Raw genomic sequence first — 19,356 nt, forward strand, 5'->3', positions numbered from 1 at the left:
TGTATCATTCCTATGTTCATTGGGTTAACACTTTAAATTTCCTTCAAGAACTTTTGCTTTGCATTCACAACTTGGCTACCAGTTTGGTGCAAGAGGCCAACATTTCAGCATACCTCAGCTTTTGACATGCCTTCCTCACTAAACTTAATCATTTCCAGTTTTTGATTTAATGTATGAGACATGCAACTCTTTTTTTCAGTAGAGCACTTAGAGAAAATTGCAGAGCTATCAATTAACCTAATTTCAAGGCCGTTGTGTCTCAGGGAATAAGGAGACCCAAAGAGAGAGAGACAAACGGGAGCAGCTGATGGCTGGAGGAGTCAGAGTACATAATATTTATCAATTAAGTTTGCTATCTCATATGTGCACAGTTTGTGGTGCCCCAAAACAATTGCAATAGTAACATCAAAAATCACTCATCACAGATGACCATAACAAATATAACATAATAACAAAATTTGAATTACCTAAATGTGACACAAAGTGAGCAAATGCTGTTGGAAAAAAATGGCGCTGACAGACTCGTTTGATGCAGGGATCCCACAAACTTGCAAAGTGTATAATAAAACAAAGCACAATAAACAAGGTATGCCTGTTCAATATAAAAATGAAATATATACTAGGTTGTACTAATAGCAGGCGCTGAAGAAGAAAAGATTAGTGCACTTGAAAACAACACACTACACAAGTGTCTAAATGAAAAGGACAGAAAAAATATTTGAAGAGGTAATGGCCAAAAATTTCCACATTTGCTAAAGACTATTAGTCACAGATTCAAGCTTAACAAACAAAGGAGGGGAAAACTGCCTAAAGGAACATCATAATCAAATTGCTAAAACTCAATGATAAAGAAAAAAATGTTCAAAACAGCCAAAGACTTCTACTTTCAACCAAGATGGAGTAACAGGAACAATAACTTTCAAGATACAGAACATCAAGTAATAAAGGACAGTGAAAGAAATCATAGGTAAGGCCTACTGACTGCCCCAGCTAAGACAACAAGAAGGAAGAATCTGGACAGAGGCTGGGAGAAATCCAGAGCTGAGCAGACAAAGCAGAGAATATGGGGAGATCATGACAAGATTTCACAGGACAGAGTACCAGAGAGGAAAGAGCCACCCAAAGGGAGAACTCTGTAGATGTATAGGTAGTCACCCTGGAAAAATTCCCCTAAGTACTCATGTGCTTAAGTGTGTGAGAGAACTATCCAAGGCCAAGAAAAGAACCACCCAAAGGACAGAAGAAAAAGTGCCAGTTCCCACAGAGCCAACAATATTGCCTGTTTACAATATTCAGACTGAAAAACCTCATGATTCACAGGACAAATGGGAGACAATTCACCACGAGTCTCTGTGAGAGGAGAGGCACTGACAGTTTTCGTTCCAGAATAAATCCTCAAGGTTATGTGTACAGCATGGAAGATAGATACTGCATCTCCCTCCAAGGTAGAGGGCAGATTTATTTCCTGTCCAAGTTAATAAAAAGGCTCTTTAGGCTAAACGGTTAGACAGATGTGCTTGCAACCCATTTAAAAGACTAGGGTTTCCATTTGGGGCGCCTGGGTGGCGCAGTCGGTTAAGCGTCCGACTTCAGCCAAGTCACGATCTCACCGTCCTCACCGTCCGTGAGTTCGAGCCCCGCGTCAGGCTCTGGGCTGATGGCTCAGAGCCTGGAGCCTGTTTCCGATTCTGTGTCTCCCTCTCTCTCTGCCCCTCCCCCGGTCATGCTCTGTCTCTCTCTGTCCCAAAAATAAATAAACGTTGAAAAAAAAATTTTTTTTTAAATAAATAAATAAAGACCTCAGTAAGCCTAATTTAAAATTTTAAGTTTAACTTGATGCAATAAGAATTCCAATTGCTTCTTTTTTCTAACCAAGTTAAAATTGATCCTAAAATTGATACAGAGGGATGCCTGGGTGGCTCAGTAGGTTGAGCCTCCAACTTTGGGTCAGGTCATGATCTCACAGTCTTGTGAGTTCAAGCCCCACATCCAGCTTTGTGCTGTCAGCTCAAAGCTTGGAGCCCGCTTTGGATTCTGTGTCTCCCTCTTTCTCTGCCCCTCCCCTGTTCACACTCTCTCCCTCTCTCTCAAAAATAAACATTAAAAAAAAAAAAAAGAAGGAAATGCTCTAAAATTCATATGGAAAAATAAACAAAATAGAAAAACCGTGTAGAACAAAAGCACTAAGGATGGGGGGGAGGTGAGCACATCAAATAGTAAAACATATTATAAAACCTGAAAAGAGACTCAAAAATAAATGAATTAAATAAAATCATAAAGTGCAGAAATGAACTCAAATACATATGTGAATTTAGTATATCTAGCATCTCAAAACAGCAGAGAAAAAACTCAACAGATGATGGCTGGACAAATGGGCAGTCATCCGGAAAAAACAAAGTTAGACCCTTAACTCTTGCTTTACACCATAATGAAATCTAAATGAATCAAAGATACAAATGTGAAATGAAATCATAAATATTCTAGAAGAAAACATGGGGAAATTCTTTTAAAGTCTTGAAGAAGAAATACCTTTTCAACTATGACTCAAAAATCCGGAACTCATAAAAGAAAAAATAATAATAAATTCAACTAAATAAAAATACAATACTTATGAACTAAAAAAAAAAAAACCATAACTAAAATTAAAATGACAAACTGGTAAAAATATATTTGCAATTTATATCATAGACAAAGAACTAATTTCCCTAACATATAGAGAGAGCTTATAAATTAAGGACACAATTTTTTTAACATACAAAAGAAACAGTTAACATAAAAAAAATACAAATCGTTTTTAAACAAATGTGAAAATACTTAACTACACTCCTAATAAGAGAATGCAAATTAAAATCACACTGAAATATTATTTTTTACCTATCAGATTGGAAAAGATCAAAAACAATACATCACATACTGTAATGGTAAGGATGTGGGAAAATATGCAGAATTACACATTTCTGGTTTGCTAATAAGAGGATAAAACCTCTACAGTAGCAATTTGACAGTATCTACCAAAAAGTTCAAACCTCTGACCCAGAAACTTAATTTCTTGAACTGTATCCTGCAAGATATACATGTGGAAAATGGCATGTGTATAATATACCTAAATGTTAGCAGCTAAAGACTAATTAAAGTATGAAAAATAATGAGACATAAAGCAGTTTGTAAAGTATGTTCAACTGAGGGGAAAAAAGCAAGGTGAAAAACTGGGTCAAGTATGCTACCATCTAAATAAAAAAGAAGGGGAATATATGTATTTATCATCTTTCACATATGAACACCACCACTCTACGAACGCACTGGGAGGAGGAAGCGGGTGACTGAAGGATGGGGATTAAAGAAAGACTTTTTACTGCATACTCTTTGTACATTCTGAAGTTTACCAAATGAAAGCATTATCATCCAAAAATAAATAAATATTAAATAAATAAAATAAAATGCAAGTCTGGTCATGTCATCTGCTTTCAACAGCTTCCCACCACCCTTAATATTAAGTCTAAATGTGTTAAGATGGGCTTGTAAAACCTTACATGATCTGCAACTTATCTCCCCAGTTTCACCTCTAACCATTCTCTCTACATTCCACAGCCCAGCCACACTGAACCTTTTACAGTTCCTTAAATAAACTTTATTCCATCTTGCTTCTGAACTTTAGCAAATCCTATTCTTCTCAAAGACTAGAATACTCTTCATCACCCTCTTCATATGACTAATGCCTACTGCAAAGACTCAAACAAAATCACTGCTTCCATAAAGCTTTTTCTTGATACCCCGTCCTCAAGTCTCAGTTGGACACCCACCCTCTGTGCCCTCCTAGCATCCTAGAATTCTATGATAGTGCTTTTTAATATATATAACAGTTCAGTTTAATTGTGTCCCTCAAGAACATAAGTTGTGGGACGGAAACATTATATCTATCTCTACTTCTACTGAAGTCCCAGGGCTAACAATGTCTGGTATACAGTTGGCATTTAATGAATATTTATAAGTAAACTGAATTAATTTAATTAGTGAATAAATGTATAAATAAGTAAATGAATTAGACAGGAAGGAAGGGAGGGGCACAGATAGATTCAGTAAAGAAAATAATAAGACAAGCTCTACTACAGGATTTTCCTTAATATATGTTCCTTAAAGTCATCTACATATCTTGTCTATTAACAGTCCTAGTACCAACCTTGAAAATTCTATTATAGACAATAGATTTTAATTTCTATAAAATCGTTAATTGATAACAAAATGGCCATATATTATCTTTATTCAAATTTACTACTGAAACTAAGAGTTGTAAATTAGATTTTGTAAATATTCTGTTCTATGACTTAAGAGTTTGATTGCACTCTGTAGCACATAAATGTTTCACAATTTATAGTTATCATTAACAGTCACAAGTATTTAGCAATCCGAATGCACATGAATTTAAGAAATTCTATTCTCTAATTTCATTTAACATCTTAAAATTATTAATCTTTCTTATATCAGACCCTGGATTTTTGCATACTTCTGCAGTTTAATCTTGCAAGTAGCATTTCCAGGCAATAGAAAGAGTTCTAAAATTAACAAACTAGAGAAGACTTTTGGTATTGAAAGACTTAGCATTTGTATATTCAACCATCTTCAATACATGTAAAATCCAATGTATTAGTGGAAACCACAATGAGATACCACTCCATTCTTACTAGGATGGCTTTTATGAAAGAAGAAAGAAAGAAAGAAAGAAAGAAAGAAAGAAAGAAAGAAAGAAAGATTACAAGTATTAGTGAGAGTGTGAAGAAACTAGAATACTTGTGCCCTGCTGGTGATAATGTAAAAGGGTGCAGCTGCTGTGAAAAAGTCTGACAGTTCCTCAAAAAGTTAAACATAAAGTTACTATATGATCCAGCAATTCACATTTGGGTACATACCAAAAAGAATTGAAAGGAGAGACTGAAATAGATACTTATACACCAAATATTCATAGCAGCATTATTCGCAATAGCCAAAAGGTAGAAAGAACCTAAATGTCCATCAACAAATGATTGCATAAAGAAAATGAAGTATAGACATACAATGAAATACTACTCAAACTTAAAAAGGAATGAAATTCTGACACAGAAATGGATCTTAAGGACATTATGTTAAGTGAAATAAATCAGATACAAAAGGATAAATATATGATTCCACTTATATACCTATAATAGGCAAATTCAAAATATAGAAGGTAAAATAGAGGTTACCAGGGGCTATGGGAAAAGGAAAATGAGGAGTTACTTAACCAGTGTAGATACTATTTGGGATGATGAAAAAGTTCTGGAGATGGATGGTGGTGATTAGGGCACAATATTGTGAGTGTACTTAATGCCATTGAATTATACACCTAAAATATAGTTAAAATGGCAAATTTTGTTATGTATATTCTCCCACAAAAAAGATAAAAAAATCTTTTATGTCCTATCATCATATTAATACATGTCCAAGACTGTACTTATTATCATCCCTCCTAAGCCAAATTCCAAACCCAATTTTTCCATTTCAGTCAAAGGGTTCCTTAGGGAGTTAAAGCTTAAAATACTTGCATACCCTCTGTTTCCCCTCATTTCTTTAACTACTAGATCCCTTTATTGCTATGTTCTAAAAATGTATCTTTTACATTGTTCATGCTTTCTTCTGCATCTTAATAAGTTGTTTTAGCTATGGACAACAGACTTTAAAACTTATCAAATTTCTAAACTTAACCAATATAGCATAAGTTCACTTATGTTAAACAGTAAACTAATAGAAGTATATAAAGTTTTAATAAAAACTGGTTTGAACTGTTTATTACTGTTAAAGTAACAATAAATCACTCCACTATTAAATTCTAACCTTGATCAAAATAATTAATCTTTAAGAATTTCCATATTTATTTTGTACATTTATACAACTTCACATTAATCTTCCAATGTCATCAATGAATATTTTATACCTTACCTTTGTATGGTATTCCATAGCGTCCAATTCACCTTGATTGAAAACAACACATCTTTTACGCTTCTAAAGAGTAAATTACAGGGAAAAAATTATGTTGCCATCTATCACAATATTGGTAATTTGAAATATATTAGTATTTCTTTTTCATCACTTTTCCATAGCATGTATCTCAGTCTTTAAGAGGTGATAATTGACAACTAAGGTCAAAATCAGTGAAAAGGGCATGGACAAAGGAAGTAAGCTTTCCCAAATAAAAAATTCTATTTTTATTTATTATTATTATTATTATTATTACTATTATTATAAGCTTAACGAGTGATACAAGGTCACCTTAGCTTTATCTGCCATTAATAAGAACTAGTACCAATGATAAAATGTAGCACAGACATCCAGGTAACACAAGAAAGCTGATGCTGTATAAAGTTACAAGTGTTATCTATCAGTTAATATATATGGTATAGTTACTCCCAACTTCTTCGTTTCTGAGGAGACGATCTATCCATGTTCTATCTTTAAAAAAAAAATCCAGTGTATTTTCAATAGCTCTTTATGATTGATTTGAGGGCTAGGTACAAATCAAACATACTAACACAGTTCTATCTGTAACAACTCCATAGAAAAGAACATGTAAGACAGTACAAAATAGAGCAGGAACTTCCTACTTCTTACTGCTGAAACAGCAGTGCTTGCCATAGTCGCAAATTCCTAGTAGGCTGATAATAAATGTTTGCTGGCTGAATAAATAAAAGGTCTTAAGATTAAGCTAATTGTACAATTTGCTTTGGCATATCAGAAATAAGGTAAGTTTTGTCAAGATAATTCATTAAATAAGTTTATCTATATTTTTCCATACTGAAGTGAGAAACTTATCCAACATAACAGTATACACATTAAAAGATGTCCATACTTGGTAAACTGCAAATGCTGGTTATTATTTGTCTGAATTAGTAACAGTAATGATAAATCTATATAGTATTTTACTGAAATCTCAGACATTATCTATATATTTTCCATTCTATGCCTGACACACAGCAAATGGTCAATAAATATTTGTTGAAAGAAAAAAATTATAAGAATATTAGAAGTTCTACTTCGGGAAACTAGAACAATGTAATAAATTATCTCTATTATTTTCTTTATTCTAATTCTTAACATGCTTTCTCATTTAATATCTTTCTTTATGGACCTCAATTATAAGATCCATGAGGGCAGGACTTGTGTTGGTCTTGTTTCATCCCTGTATGTACAACAGCACACAGAAAGATCCAAAACAAAACAAAACAAAATGAATAAAAAAGATCTCAAACATTTGTGGATGAGTAATAAATGTTATTCCTATCTTAATATAATCTGATATGGACTTTATATAATCACCTCTGAACTTTTCAGAAACATAAGAAGTATTAAAGTATAATTTGATCCTGTATGGTACTCTTGAAACTTCACCAAAAGACTGCACGAGTGTATAAATGGACAGGTCTCTAAAAATCTCCCGAAGTCCATATACTGCTTTAGAATTTTGCAGAGAAAGCAGCATGTTGTTGAAAAAAACAAATGTAAAAACTGCAATTAATACAAATGACTAAGCAGAAAGAGTTTTGTTGTTGTTTCGGTTGGTTTAATTTACACAGCATTCACTTTTGAGCAAACATTGCTTGCTTTTGAAATATGCAAATTTGGTCTTCTAAGAATGCCAGAACGTTAGTAAAGAGTTCAAAATTACATTGGATACACTAAAGCCTTCCTACACTTTATTGATTATTTAGACATAGTAAATTACAAGAATTTTGAGATACTGGAATAACAAACTTCTTTTGTGTGTTCTGTAGAAAAATAAAAATTTATTAAAACTTTCTACCTTTCCAATAATAGAATTGAAGTTTTCTTCTTTAACACCACTCATTGGATCCTCCTTTTCATTCCTTTGTTGGCATTCTTTGTGAACAGCTGGAGTTATGTAAGGTTTGGTGACATTAAATAGCTCAGATCGAAAAACATATTTCTGTATGAAGACTTGACTATTTCCTCTGTCATCATAATCTGGCTTAGAGGTAGAGTCTAAAGCAATAAATGTAGTAGAGGTTCCAAAAGAGGTGAAACAAGGCTCGTGATGCTGGTGAAGTTGATAGTTTATGTTGTTAATGAAAGAAAGATGATCTAGTAACCATCCTGGTGACAGCTGATGCACCACAGACATTTTCTTCTTAAAAAAAAAACAAACAAACAAACTCTGGAAATTAAGGTCTAGATATAAAACCCAACTTTCCAGATAAGTTCTTAAATGTCCTGCATTTCCATAAAAATACACTTCATATACACAGGTAAATTTGACGTATAAGAATATAAACTTGACATTTAAACAAAAGAGAATTTGACATTCATGATACATTAAGGAAAAATGTAATGTTTTAATATAAACTTTTAATTTCAGGGTTAATTCAAAATTTTCAGCCAATTTAGCAAAAGAAAATTAAAACTTGATCTTATTTCTGGAATCTCAATTGAATCCTCCCATCTTCCTGGGCCCTCCACACAACTTTCTGTTTGGTCCTTGAATCTGGCCACTAGGTCCACATCCTCCAAGTCAGGGAGTCATTCAAGATAGTGTCCTGTCAAAGCAAAGAATACTACATTACCTATGTGAATCCACCCTTTTTAATGAGATAAACCTAGAGAGGTCACAGAATTTCAAGAGGAGTTATTAGCTGATCAGCCCTTTTTTTTTCAAAGCACATTTGCTGTAAGTCAGCCCATTCTCCAGTAATAATACTACCCTGTTTAACCACTGCTACCAACAGAGTGCAAAAAGGGTAAAATGAAAGACTGGTCTAGGCAGAGCACAATTTTTTTTAAATTTTTTTTTTCAACGTTTATTTATTTTTGGGACAGCGAGAGACAGAGCATGAACGGGGGAGGGGCAGAGAGAGAGGGAGACACAGAATCGGAAACAGGCTCCAGGCTCTGAGCCATCAGCCCAGAGCCTGACGCGGGGCTCGAACTCACGGACCGCGAGATCGTGACCTGGCTGAAGTCGGACGCTTAACCGACTGCGCCACCCAGGCGCCCCAGCAGAGCACAATTTTAACAGATATCATAAGTATCAAACCCTAGCAAAATTCAAAATTGCAAGGTTATGGTTAAGGTAACTGGTTCTGAGCAGTCCTCCTCCAGCAACTGGGTTTTTCAAAACTTCCTTATCTTTTTATAAAAGATGGTAAAGTTCTCAACATTGCTTACTAAATCCAGTGTAATGGAGAATTTAAGAGAGGGACAGAATAAGATATATATAAGGGGTTAATAGCACAGTTAGTAATACTAGTACTTAGATCCAACCTTCCAACTCCAGGTAGTATTAGCAGTACGGCCATGGGCAAGTTATTTCATCTCACTGAGCCCCAAATTCATCATTTTCTATGACATCTCACATGGCAGTTTAGAGAATTAAATGACATAATCTACATGAAGTGCTGTGCAGTACCTGACACATCGCAATTGTTCAAATGCTACTAGTAACGGTAATAATGCTGGTGCTGGCCCTGCCTTCAGAATCACCACTAATGTAGTATCTAGGGAGAGCCAAAAATTTAGTCGAGAAGACAAACTCAGAAAAGGCGACGTGCCCCAAATTTCAATTCTAGTTAACCGCACAATTACTCCAACAATCAGGTATCCGGACTTTGGCTCAAAGGTTTCCTTCCACCCCCACCACTCTCCAGGTACTGGGCAGTACTCGTCTCTGACTTCAAACTCAGCGAAGCGGAAAGTCTTATTTTAGCAAAGTAAACTATTGTGCTTAAAACTATTTCACCTACCTCTCTGCTTCACACCGAACCCCAACCCCCAGCCCCGTGGGTTCCTCCTAGCTTCACTCGCTGGCCACCGCTAGAGGACCATGAAACCCTAGCGAGCAAATTGCCAACCCGAACCCTAGCGGTGACCACTAGGGTTCGATCCTCGAAACCAACTACACCCTACCTCAGCATTAACTATCTCCTACCTCACCGCTTCCTCTGTCAGAAAATTGCACGACGCCTCCCAGACTTGCATTATGAAAACAGCACCCTTCTAAAGAGTGGTCATGAAAGACGCCACTTGCACAGCAAAGCAATTTCTCCTTTCCTACGAGCCGACGGGCGCGGCCATGTTGCTGTACGGAAAACGTGTTTCCAGGGCGATTTGGAGCGTTCTGCCCGCTACTTAGCGACGCACAGCGCCCGCGTCTTCAGCGCTAACTTTAGAAATCGGACCAGACGTCGGAGCGGACGTTTGCACTGACCAGAGACACCAGTATGCTGAGTGAGACGATGGGACGCGCTCAATACGCAGAGTCCCAGAGACGGGGAGTGGCGCGTAAGATTTGCGTAGCCGCGCGACGTACGTGATGACGTAAGCGCCGGCGGAGATTTTTAAAATTCGAACCGCGCTGGCGGGTGGAAGGAAGAATTGGTGTTTTGGCGGCTGCTGTCCTGTCCCTCAGTTGCACAGGTTACAGAAATTCGGTCCCTGGGTCGTGTCACGAAACTGGACGAAAGGTAACTTTGGGTTAATTTCGTGCAGGCAGAAGTGTTCTGAAAGGAGAAAGTGATGGCGCCAACAACTTAGAGGTCCTGAGGGACGTTTTAGTGTCTGCTGTTGTGAGAGGCCTCCGGGGCGGAGTCTGTGCGAGGCGCGTTTCCCGGAGTCTATCAATAAATTTCTACTAACAGTGATTTACCGAGGGAGAAGAGGAGGGACTAGGAGCATAGTGGTGGGGAGAAGACAGGCTGGAGGAAAGGGGAAGAACTGATACGCGCAGGGAGTGGAAGGACAAGATGAACTGTTTCAGATGTTGCGTTTGAGATACTCCTAGTGGGCGTGTAAGGAAGTCTTAATCTTAAATTACGTTTTAAGTAGAGATTTGGAGTGCACATATAGGTGAGTGGGAAAGTTGAATGGATAGTAGAAATGTATAAAGGAGAAGAAATTGGTGGCCTATCGAAGATGGAAAGTAATCAGTTTGAAAAAAAATGTTTTTAATGTCTGTTTATTTTTGAGAGAGAGAGGGAGCGAGCGAGCGAGTAGGGGAGGAGCAGAGAGAGAGGGAGACACAAAATCTGAAGCAGGTTCCAGGCTCCAAGCTATCAGCACAGAGCCCAATGCGGGGCTCGAACTCACAAATTGTGAGATCATGACTTACCTGAGCCCAAGTCGGTCGCTTAACGGACTGACTGAGCCACCCAGGTGCCCCGGAAAATGTAATCAGTTCAAAAGACAAGTGACAGCCCAGAAAAGAGAAGGGATAACAGCAAATGTCCACTTCCCAGGAAGCCAGGCCAGGACCTGAGAAATCTTAAGTGTATAGTGTCGAATGCCACACAGAGATGAGAAAGGATGGAAAGTTTTGTCAGTCATGAGTATCCTAGGAGGCAACAGTTTCAGTAGATATGCAGGAAATGAAGTGTTAATTTTCTCAGAAATGAGAATCAGTAGACCATTTTGTGGACAGATAATTAACCTTTGTTAGAAGAGGGATTGAAGTAAGTGGGGCAGTGATTGAGTATAAATGGGAAACAGTGGGTTAAGGACAGAACAAGGGAGATGGAGGTTAGGAAAAGAGAATAGCTGTGTTCTCTAAGACCAAAGAAAAGGAAACATGTTGAGGTAGTTCTTGTCAGGTCGTCTCTGACTTTTTCCCGGTGAAGTCAGTACAGCCAACAGCAGTAATGTGGTCTAGGTGAGGATTCAAGGCTTTAACTACCATAGATACGCTTGCAAAGGCAGGAATTACACCTTATTTATCAGTGTATCATTTCAGTTGCCTTGCACACTCCCAGTGTACACAGTAGGCAGTAAGTAAATATTCGTGTGTGTTGAGTAGTTTTAAATGAAGTTAGATAGATTTCCCTGCAAATGAGGGCTTCACCTACATGAACATGAGGGCCCAGGAAAACATTATCTTGAAGAAACAACGGAACTTGGCTGCTTTCTGTTTGAGGATGAAGATAACAGTTGGTGCTTAATGCACCATCTATATCTGAAAAGATTTTTTAATACTGAATTTGTGAATGCAGGTAATAAGCATGAAGCGCAGTTCAGTTTCCACCGGTGGTGCTGGCCGCCTCTCTATGCAGGATTTAAGGTCTCAGGATTTCAATAAACAAAGCCTCCATACCCCTCAAACGTAAGTACCTCACACCTTACTATCTTGGACAAAGAAATCTGTAAAGACGGTTGATACAAAAATGTACTATGAGTGATGTTCTGATGAATCTTGTTTGTTCACGGTGGTACCCAATTTGGAGTCAGTGAAGGGTAAAAACTGGCATGTTATTACGTGTGTTTTATCTAATTTGTTCCTTAAATTTCCAAAGCTACACCCTTTGCCAGGCAACCTCTAAAAAAGACTGCATTCCCTGCCAGCACTCTTTTCCTTATTTTCCTCCTTTTTTTCTAGACCTGCTTATGTGAGTGGGCTCATTGCTACAACTTTGAATTTACTAAAGTATATCCAACCAGCAAAATTCTTAATCAGAGTTATTCAATGATAAGCTGGTTTAGAATAACCTACAGAACCACTTCTTCAAACTGTTTTCTCATTATTCACTGGAAAAAGGGGTGTATAGTTTACTATCATAAACTAGTTTTTCTCTGTGAGTTTCTTCTAATTAAGAGAAGACTATTTGTGAGCCACTGTAGAGCTATATCAATCCTTCCCTAATACCAAGGTACAAGGTACTTGCTAACTGTACTTAGGCTACTTATGTTTATGTAGTATAAGCCCCTGCTACTTTTAGAAATTTGAAATATTTGTATCTTTTCCTTCTGATTCAGATAAATTTGTTGTACTATTACACATTACATACACTGAAAGATTAAATTTATGCCTCAAATTGTATTGGAAGCCAGAAGGCTGCTATTGTCAATGTTTTGATTCTGTTGTTTAAATAATATGTGTTTTTAAGTGTAGCTGCAATCCGACAGAGTAGGCCTTAAAAGAAAAATGTTAAATGTAGCTATCATCCTCTGACTGGAGATACTTACTTTTAAGTCTTTTTCCTGTTACCCATAAATGTACATACTTTAAGATAATTGAAATCAGAATGTAGATATGTTTTTTTTTTTTCTGCTTTCTTCTTAACACTTTAGTATTCCTGCTTATACATGTTGTTAGGTTAGCCTATCCCATTTATAACAGCTATGATTGCTACTAAAAATTTTCATGATTCTGAGTTATTTTTATAGGTAATGGGGAAAAGGTTTTAGTTCCAATGTATTTCTAAAAATTTCTTAAACTAATATTTTTTGTATTTATTTTTTAAATTTTTTGTTTGTTTGTTTGTTTTTCCATTTTGTTAAAGCAAAGAGAAACCAGGCTTTGGAAAGTTGAGTATAAACAAACCCACATCTGAAAGAAAAGTCTCTGTATTTGGTAAAAGGTAATGATGTTTTTTTATTAGTTCTAATGAAGGTGTTCTCAAAAAATTAGATGGCATGGTCCCTTACAAGAGAAAGTTATAAACTAGCTTTCTTCCGTTTTAAATAGTTATATGGTTGTATCTGCTTTAGATAGAGCTAAGAAATATATCAGCACTTCAGACCACTGTTTCATATTATAAGTGAATAGTTGATTGAAAATCCTGTATCTAGGGGCGCCTGGGTGGCGCAGTCGGTTAAGCGTCCGACTTCAGCCAGGTCACGATCTTGCGGTCCGTGAGTTCGAGCCCCACGTCGGGCTCTGGGCTGATGGCTCAGAGCCTGGAGCCTGTTTCCGATTCTGTGTCTCCCTCTCTCTCTGCCCCTCCCCCGTTCATGCTCTGTCTCTCTCTGTCCCAAAAATAAATAAACGTTGAAAAAAAAAATTTTTTTTTAAAAAAATAAAAAATAAATAAATAAATAAAAATAAAAAAAAAAAGAAAATCCTGTATCTAGCTTTCAAATAGTATGGAATCATAGCATTTTAAAATTAAAAGGAACCATCATCTAGTTCGACATTTTAGTCCCCAACTTTTTTTATACTCTTAAATATTAAGGCTCTTTAGAGATGAAATGTTTGTTACCTTATGAAAAGTTTTTGCCTTGAAATCAAATTAAGGTATTTCTGGTAGTCATTCCAGTTGATGAAAAATCGTAAGGCTTTTTTTTTTTTTTTTTTTTAATTTTAAGAGAGAGGGAGAAAGTGTGCACCTACCGGCAGGAGGAGGAGCAGAGAGAAAGGGAGGGAGAGAGAATCCCAAGCAAGCTTATGCTGTTAGTGCAGAGCCTGAGGCACCACTCAAACTAACCAACCATGAGATCATGACCTGAGCTGAAATTAAGACGCTTAACGGACTTAGCTACCCAGGTGCCCCTTAAGGCATTTTTGTAATGTAACTTTTCTCTTGGTGGTGAACTTAAGAGATAATGATGATAATTATTATAAAATTTAACATTTACTGAACATTTTTATAAGCCAGATGTTGTTTTAAATGCTTTATCTATGTTAACTCTTTTAATCCTCAGAAGCACCCTATGAATAGATATTGTCATTGTATCCATTTTATAGATGAGGAACTTGAAGCACAAAGAGCTTATTTACTCAAGGTCATAGAACTAACAACAGAGACAGAATTTGAAACCACAGACTCTGGTTCTAGACACTATGTTCTTGAGCTATAAATTGAATGATACAGTATTTTGATTGGTTGAGGAATTCTCTTAAAATTTAAAAAAATATCTAAGGGTACTGTTTTGTGTAGAATACGAGCTATGTCTGGGGCACCTGGGTGGCTCAGTCTGTTAAGCATCCAACTCTTGATTTCATCTCAGGTCTTGATCTCAGGGTCATGAGTTCAAGCCCTCTATTGGGCTTCACACTGGGCATGGAACCTACTTAAAAAAAAAAAAAGAAAAGAAAAAGAGCCAAGTCTATACACATATTCCTTTTATGGTAAAAAAAAAAAAAAAAATTAAAGATTAAGTAATAGCAGTATGTAGAAAAGTGGTTTTCAAATTAGCAAATTGTCAGGAGAAAAATAGCTAATTAATCCAGGCCCAAGCTAAAGAACTTTTAGAGCCTTGGCAGGAGAGAATTTGCAAGCAACAAGCAAACTTGCAGGGAGAAATAAAGCTCTGATGAACGGAGTTCAGGTGTTACAGCAATGTTCATCGCAACTTAGTTTTGTGGCACTTGTTCAATAAGGAAAATTATTATTCTCAGGATACTTAATAAACTACAGTTGTTAGCTAAATTGGGCCCCAAAGTTAGGCAAAAGGAACCATTATAAACATATAAACAAAGTTTTGTTTTGGGGGGGGAGGGCTTAAAATGGAGCATATACGTTGTATCCATTAATAACTAAAAAGTAGAACCCTGTATATTTATGGTAAATAAAAATCAGATAAATAATATCGCATGACACAAAATATTCATGAAAAAAAAAGCATGCACAACCTATTTTAACATCTCAAAAGCAATTTTCCCACAAGAAATGATGGCAAATGAAGGGGGTGAGAGTGAAGAAGCGATGATGAAAAGCTAAAGAGGATGGTGAAAGGATTTAGATTATTGAATAGACTTGGAGAATGGTTGATACAGAAGATCTAGTAGACTCAAAGTTTAGATGATAGTATAAGTGTTAATAATGCAAAGCACCACAAGTGCATTTTTCTTTCCACCTCACTTTATACTTCTCATTGTTTCCTCTTTTTCTTTGCTTTGAATAAGAAAAAAGAATTGAACTTTAATGTTTAATGCTATTAAAATATAAAATCACCTTGAAATAATTTACACTTGACCACAGAAGGAAATAGTGTTGACTATTTATGTTTCCAGAACGAGTGGACATGGATCCCGGAATAGTCAATTTGGTATATTTTCCAGTTCTGAAAAAATCAAGGACCCAAGGCCACTTAATGACAAAGCATTCATTCAGCAGTGTATTCGACAACTCTGTGAGGTATTTAATGTTCTCTTAAGTATTTTCCACTAGTTTTTCTATTATCAAATGTTTGATGTTTCATAAAAATTATTGTAGTTTCTTACAGAAAATGGATATGCGTATAGCGTATCCATGAAATCTCTACAAGCTCCTTCTGTTAAAGACTTCCTAAAGATCTTCACTTTTCTTTATGGTTTCCTGTGCCCATCATATGAACTTCCTGACACAAAGTTTGAAGAAGAAGTTCCAAGAATCTTTAAAGATCTTGGGTTTGTATGTTATATTTCTTATTAGCCTAAAGAGACTGTTGGAACACAGAGAAGAATCAAACTCAATTGATTTGTGAAGATTTTGAGTCAGAGAAATCATATCTTTTAAGTTGGTCACTGTGGGCAGCATATGTTAGGATAAATTTAAAAGGAGAGAAAAACCACTGTTTGGAGGTTATTCCTGGACTATTGAAGATGATAGATCATAAGGCCTTCCAACTACTGACGTGAAAAATAAATAGGATGGGCTGGATTCGACAGATTCTATAGAAGCAAAAAAGACAGGATTGAAGCGCTGGAGAAAGTGGGATAGGATGAAGTCAAGAAGGGCTGTGTAGAATAAACACAAAGAGGATGGATTTGAGGATGAGGAGTACACTCATTGGAATACATTGAATTTGAGGGAACAAACAATCTTTTACAAGTCCAATATACTGGTTGTAAATCAAGCTCTGCAGCTTTAGGGATATATGTACAAAGTAATCTGCAGAGAAGAAACCAAAAAATACACAAAATCATTTGAGAATAAGATAACCAAGGATAGAATCTTGATAAATATGTTACTTCTAAACAAGTCAAGACTATTGATATATATGTGGAATTTTTCTAATGTAACTTCTTGCTTAATTTAGCCCTTATTTTCACAAAATGAACATTGTTAGCTTATTTTTTTTCCCAATTTTTCATAGGTATCCTTTTGCATTATCCAAAAGCTCCATGTATACAGTGGGGGCCCCTCATACATGGCCGCACATTGTGGCAGCTTTGGTTTGGCTAATAGACTGCATCAAGGTATTTGATTTTTCATTTTAAAATGTATATGTAGAAAAGTTTTTTTTCCCCTCAAGGTAGTGTTATTTCTCTTTTAGTCTTTCTTTTGCTAGTTATGTCACAGTCTGCATCAGTTTTAATTTTTCAAAGCACATTTGATTTTAAGTTCTTCAAACTGTTAATAAATTGCTTCCAGAGGTGAGAGGAAGGAAGTAACACATTGGCAAGAAGATCATTTTCACAAGGTTTTAAAGCTTTTTAAAAAAAGTTAGTAGGAAATTATTTCTTCCATTATATACATAATTTGCTTTTCTCTTTTTTTAATTGAAATCCATATTCATTGCAAAAAATTTTGGAAAATACAGAAAAGCATACACAGAAAGTAATGTACCCATAATCCCCACAACTCAGAGACAACAATTTAAAAATTTTGTTGGATTGTAGTTTTAAAGATGGATTTTTGCTGCACAATTTAATGTGTTTTTTTTTTTTTAACTTTGGATATATACTGACAAATTCCCCTGCAGAAAACTTGCACCAGTTAAAAGCTCCTCAGCAATGTGTGAGCATATGCATTTTCCCACTCTGTACACATCATTATTTTAAAATCTTCACCATTTGAGAGGTGGAAAAAAAAAGCTTGTTTAATATATATATTATTAAAGCAATTATGTTTTTGTATGGTTTGTCATTGATATTTTGTGTGTGTGCTTTTTTGGCCTATTTTATATTTCATTTTTTTTGCTTCTGCTATTAATTTGAACCTTTATATATTAAATGCTTTATATGTTAGCTTATCAATATTTTTAATGAACACATGACAAGCAAAAACATCATCTTTTCGTATTTGCAATTTTTGTTTTCAACTCGAACATTTTTCACATTTATTACAACTGCCTGTCTTTTGCCATTTTTCTATTTTCTTACTGATTTGTAGGAGCACCATTTTGTACATCAAAAACAATCAAATTGGGGAAATTAACTCTTATGGATATGGTGCAATTATTTTTTTCCTTTTTTTTCTTTTGATTTATTTACTGTATTTTGACTGTTGAGAAATATAAAATTTTATCTAGTCTAATTCAGTCTCTTCTTTTATAGTTTCCGAGTTTCCTGTCCTTCTTAGTGCTTGGAATCCTTAAAACTAATACTGTCCCCCTGGCATTCTCTTGGCTGTTGGCAATCCCTTAACAAAATACAGGCAGGCACTACATGGATGGATTTTGACCCGGAAGACATCTCAGTACTTGCAGCACCACTATTGTCAAGATAGGAGTAGAAATCCAATACTATAGCCCATTAATACAACTCACATTTTACTGAACTTTATATATAACATTTGTGCATTCACTTTGTCTCTTCTCAATGATATCCATGGGCAGTGGATAGCTACCTCTCTGTTCCCACCACCAAATCCTTGTATTGTTAGAAGAACACTTTACCCTTGTTTGACTAAGCAGCTTATGTCATTCTTATGTGATTGGGAGATAGCATTTCCACAGTGATGCAGGAGCTCATGGAGTACCTGTATTGACTTCTGTTGGAGAGAGACCCCTTGAGATGCCTCCAAGTGTGTTATATAGGTTGAAATCCCCTCCTTCCTATCTTGGTTTGCTTGAGGTGGTAGAATTGAACACTATAACAATGTGAGAATCAATGAGAAATCATAGGCCTCTTGTTCTAATTATCTTTCCCAGTTAATCCTAGAAATTTAGCCAGACTTAGGATGGCTCCTTTAGTCTCTGATTTGAAAAAAAAAAAAAAAAAAATTCTACTTTTTTCTCTACTGTGTTTTTAATTTCATTGTATTGTAAATATCTTTATAAGATAGCTTGAAATTGAAAGAGTGTAATGTCTCCCACATTGTTCTTTCTCAGGATTGCTCTGGGTATTTGTGGTCTTCTGTGCTTCTATATAAATTTTAGAATTATTTCTCTACCCCAGTAAAAAAAAAAAAAAAAAATGTCATCGGAATTTTGAAAGGGATTGCATTGGTCTGTAGATAATAGATGGCTTTGGGTAGTATGGACATTTTAACAATATTAATTTTTCCAGTCCATGAACACAGGATTATCTTTCCATTTATTTGTGTCTTCAATTTCTTTCATCAATGTCCTATAGTTTTCAACATAGAGATCTTTCACGTTGTTATTTAAATTCAGTCCTAATTATTTCATTGCTCTGATGGTATTGTCAATGGTGTAGTTTTCTTTCTTTTTCAGATAATTTGCCATTAGTATTTGGAACTGCTACTGAGTTTTATATTTTAATACTATGTCCTGCAACACTACTGAATTCATTGATTAGGTCTAACAGTTCTTTATGGAGTCTTTAGGATTTTCTATGTATAAAATCATGTCATCTATAAATAGCGATAATTTCACTTACTCCTTTTCAATTCTAATGCCTTTTATTTCTTGTTTTATTTTCTTGGCTAGAACTTCCAGTACTAAGTTGAATAGGCATGGTTG

At 35.6% G+C, this 19,356-nt stretch overlaps 2 protein-coding genes across 4 annotated transcripts in view; one reads left to right on the forward strand and one right to left on the reverse strand.

Moving 5' to 3' along the window:
* Positions 1-10,295, reverse strand: part of METTL4 (methyltransferase like 4) — a 71,165-nt gene extending 60,870 nt beyond the window's left edge. For 2 of the 3 annotated variants that reach the window (XM_030336613.1, XM_030336611.1), the window contains exons 1-3: positions 10,226-10,295; positions 7,808-8,558; positions 5,950-6,012 (exon numbers count right to left, since the gene is read on the reverse strand). In XM_030336613.1, the coding sequence (XP_030192473.1) occupies positions 5,950-6,012; positions 7,808-8,338 (594 nt within the window). In that variant the 5' untranslated portion in view covers positions 8,339-8,558; positions 10,226-10,295. The other variant, XM_030336612.1, reaches the window with a different exon arrangement.
* A 46-nt stretch (positions 10,296-10,341) lies between these two features.
* Positions 10,342-19,356, forward strand: part of NDC80 (NDC80 kinetochore complex component) — a 62,356-nt gene continuing 53,341 nt past the window's right edge. The window contains exons 1-6 of the mRNA XM_030336610.2: positions 10,342-10,481; positions 12,000-12,109; positions 13,287-13,364; positions 15,740-15,863; positions 15,942-16,114; positions 16,804-16,906. Of these exons, the coding sequence (XP_030192470.1) occupies positions 12,009-12,109; positions 13,287-13,364; positions 15,740-15,863; positions 15,942-16,114; positions 16,804-16,906 (579 nt within the window). The 5' untranslated portion in view covers positions 10,342-10,481; positions 12,000-12,008. The remainder of the gene's footprint in view (positions 10,482-11,999; positions 12,110-13,286; positions 13,365-15,739; positions 15,864-15,941; positions 16,115-16,803; positions 16,907-19,356) is intronic.

The sequence above is a fragment of the Lynx canadensis genome, chromosome D3, assembly GCF_007474595.2.
Source record: "Lynx canadensis isolate LIC74 chromosome D3, mLynCan4.pri.v2, whole genome shotgun sequence".
Classification (NCBI taxonomy): domain Eukaryota; kingdom Metazoa; phylum Chordata; class Mammalia; order Carnivora; family Felidae; genus Lynx; species Lynx canadensis.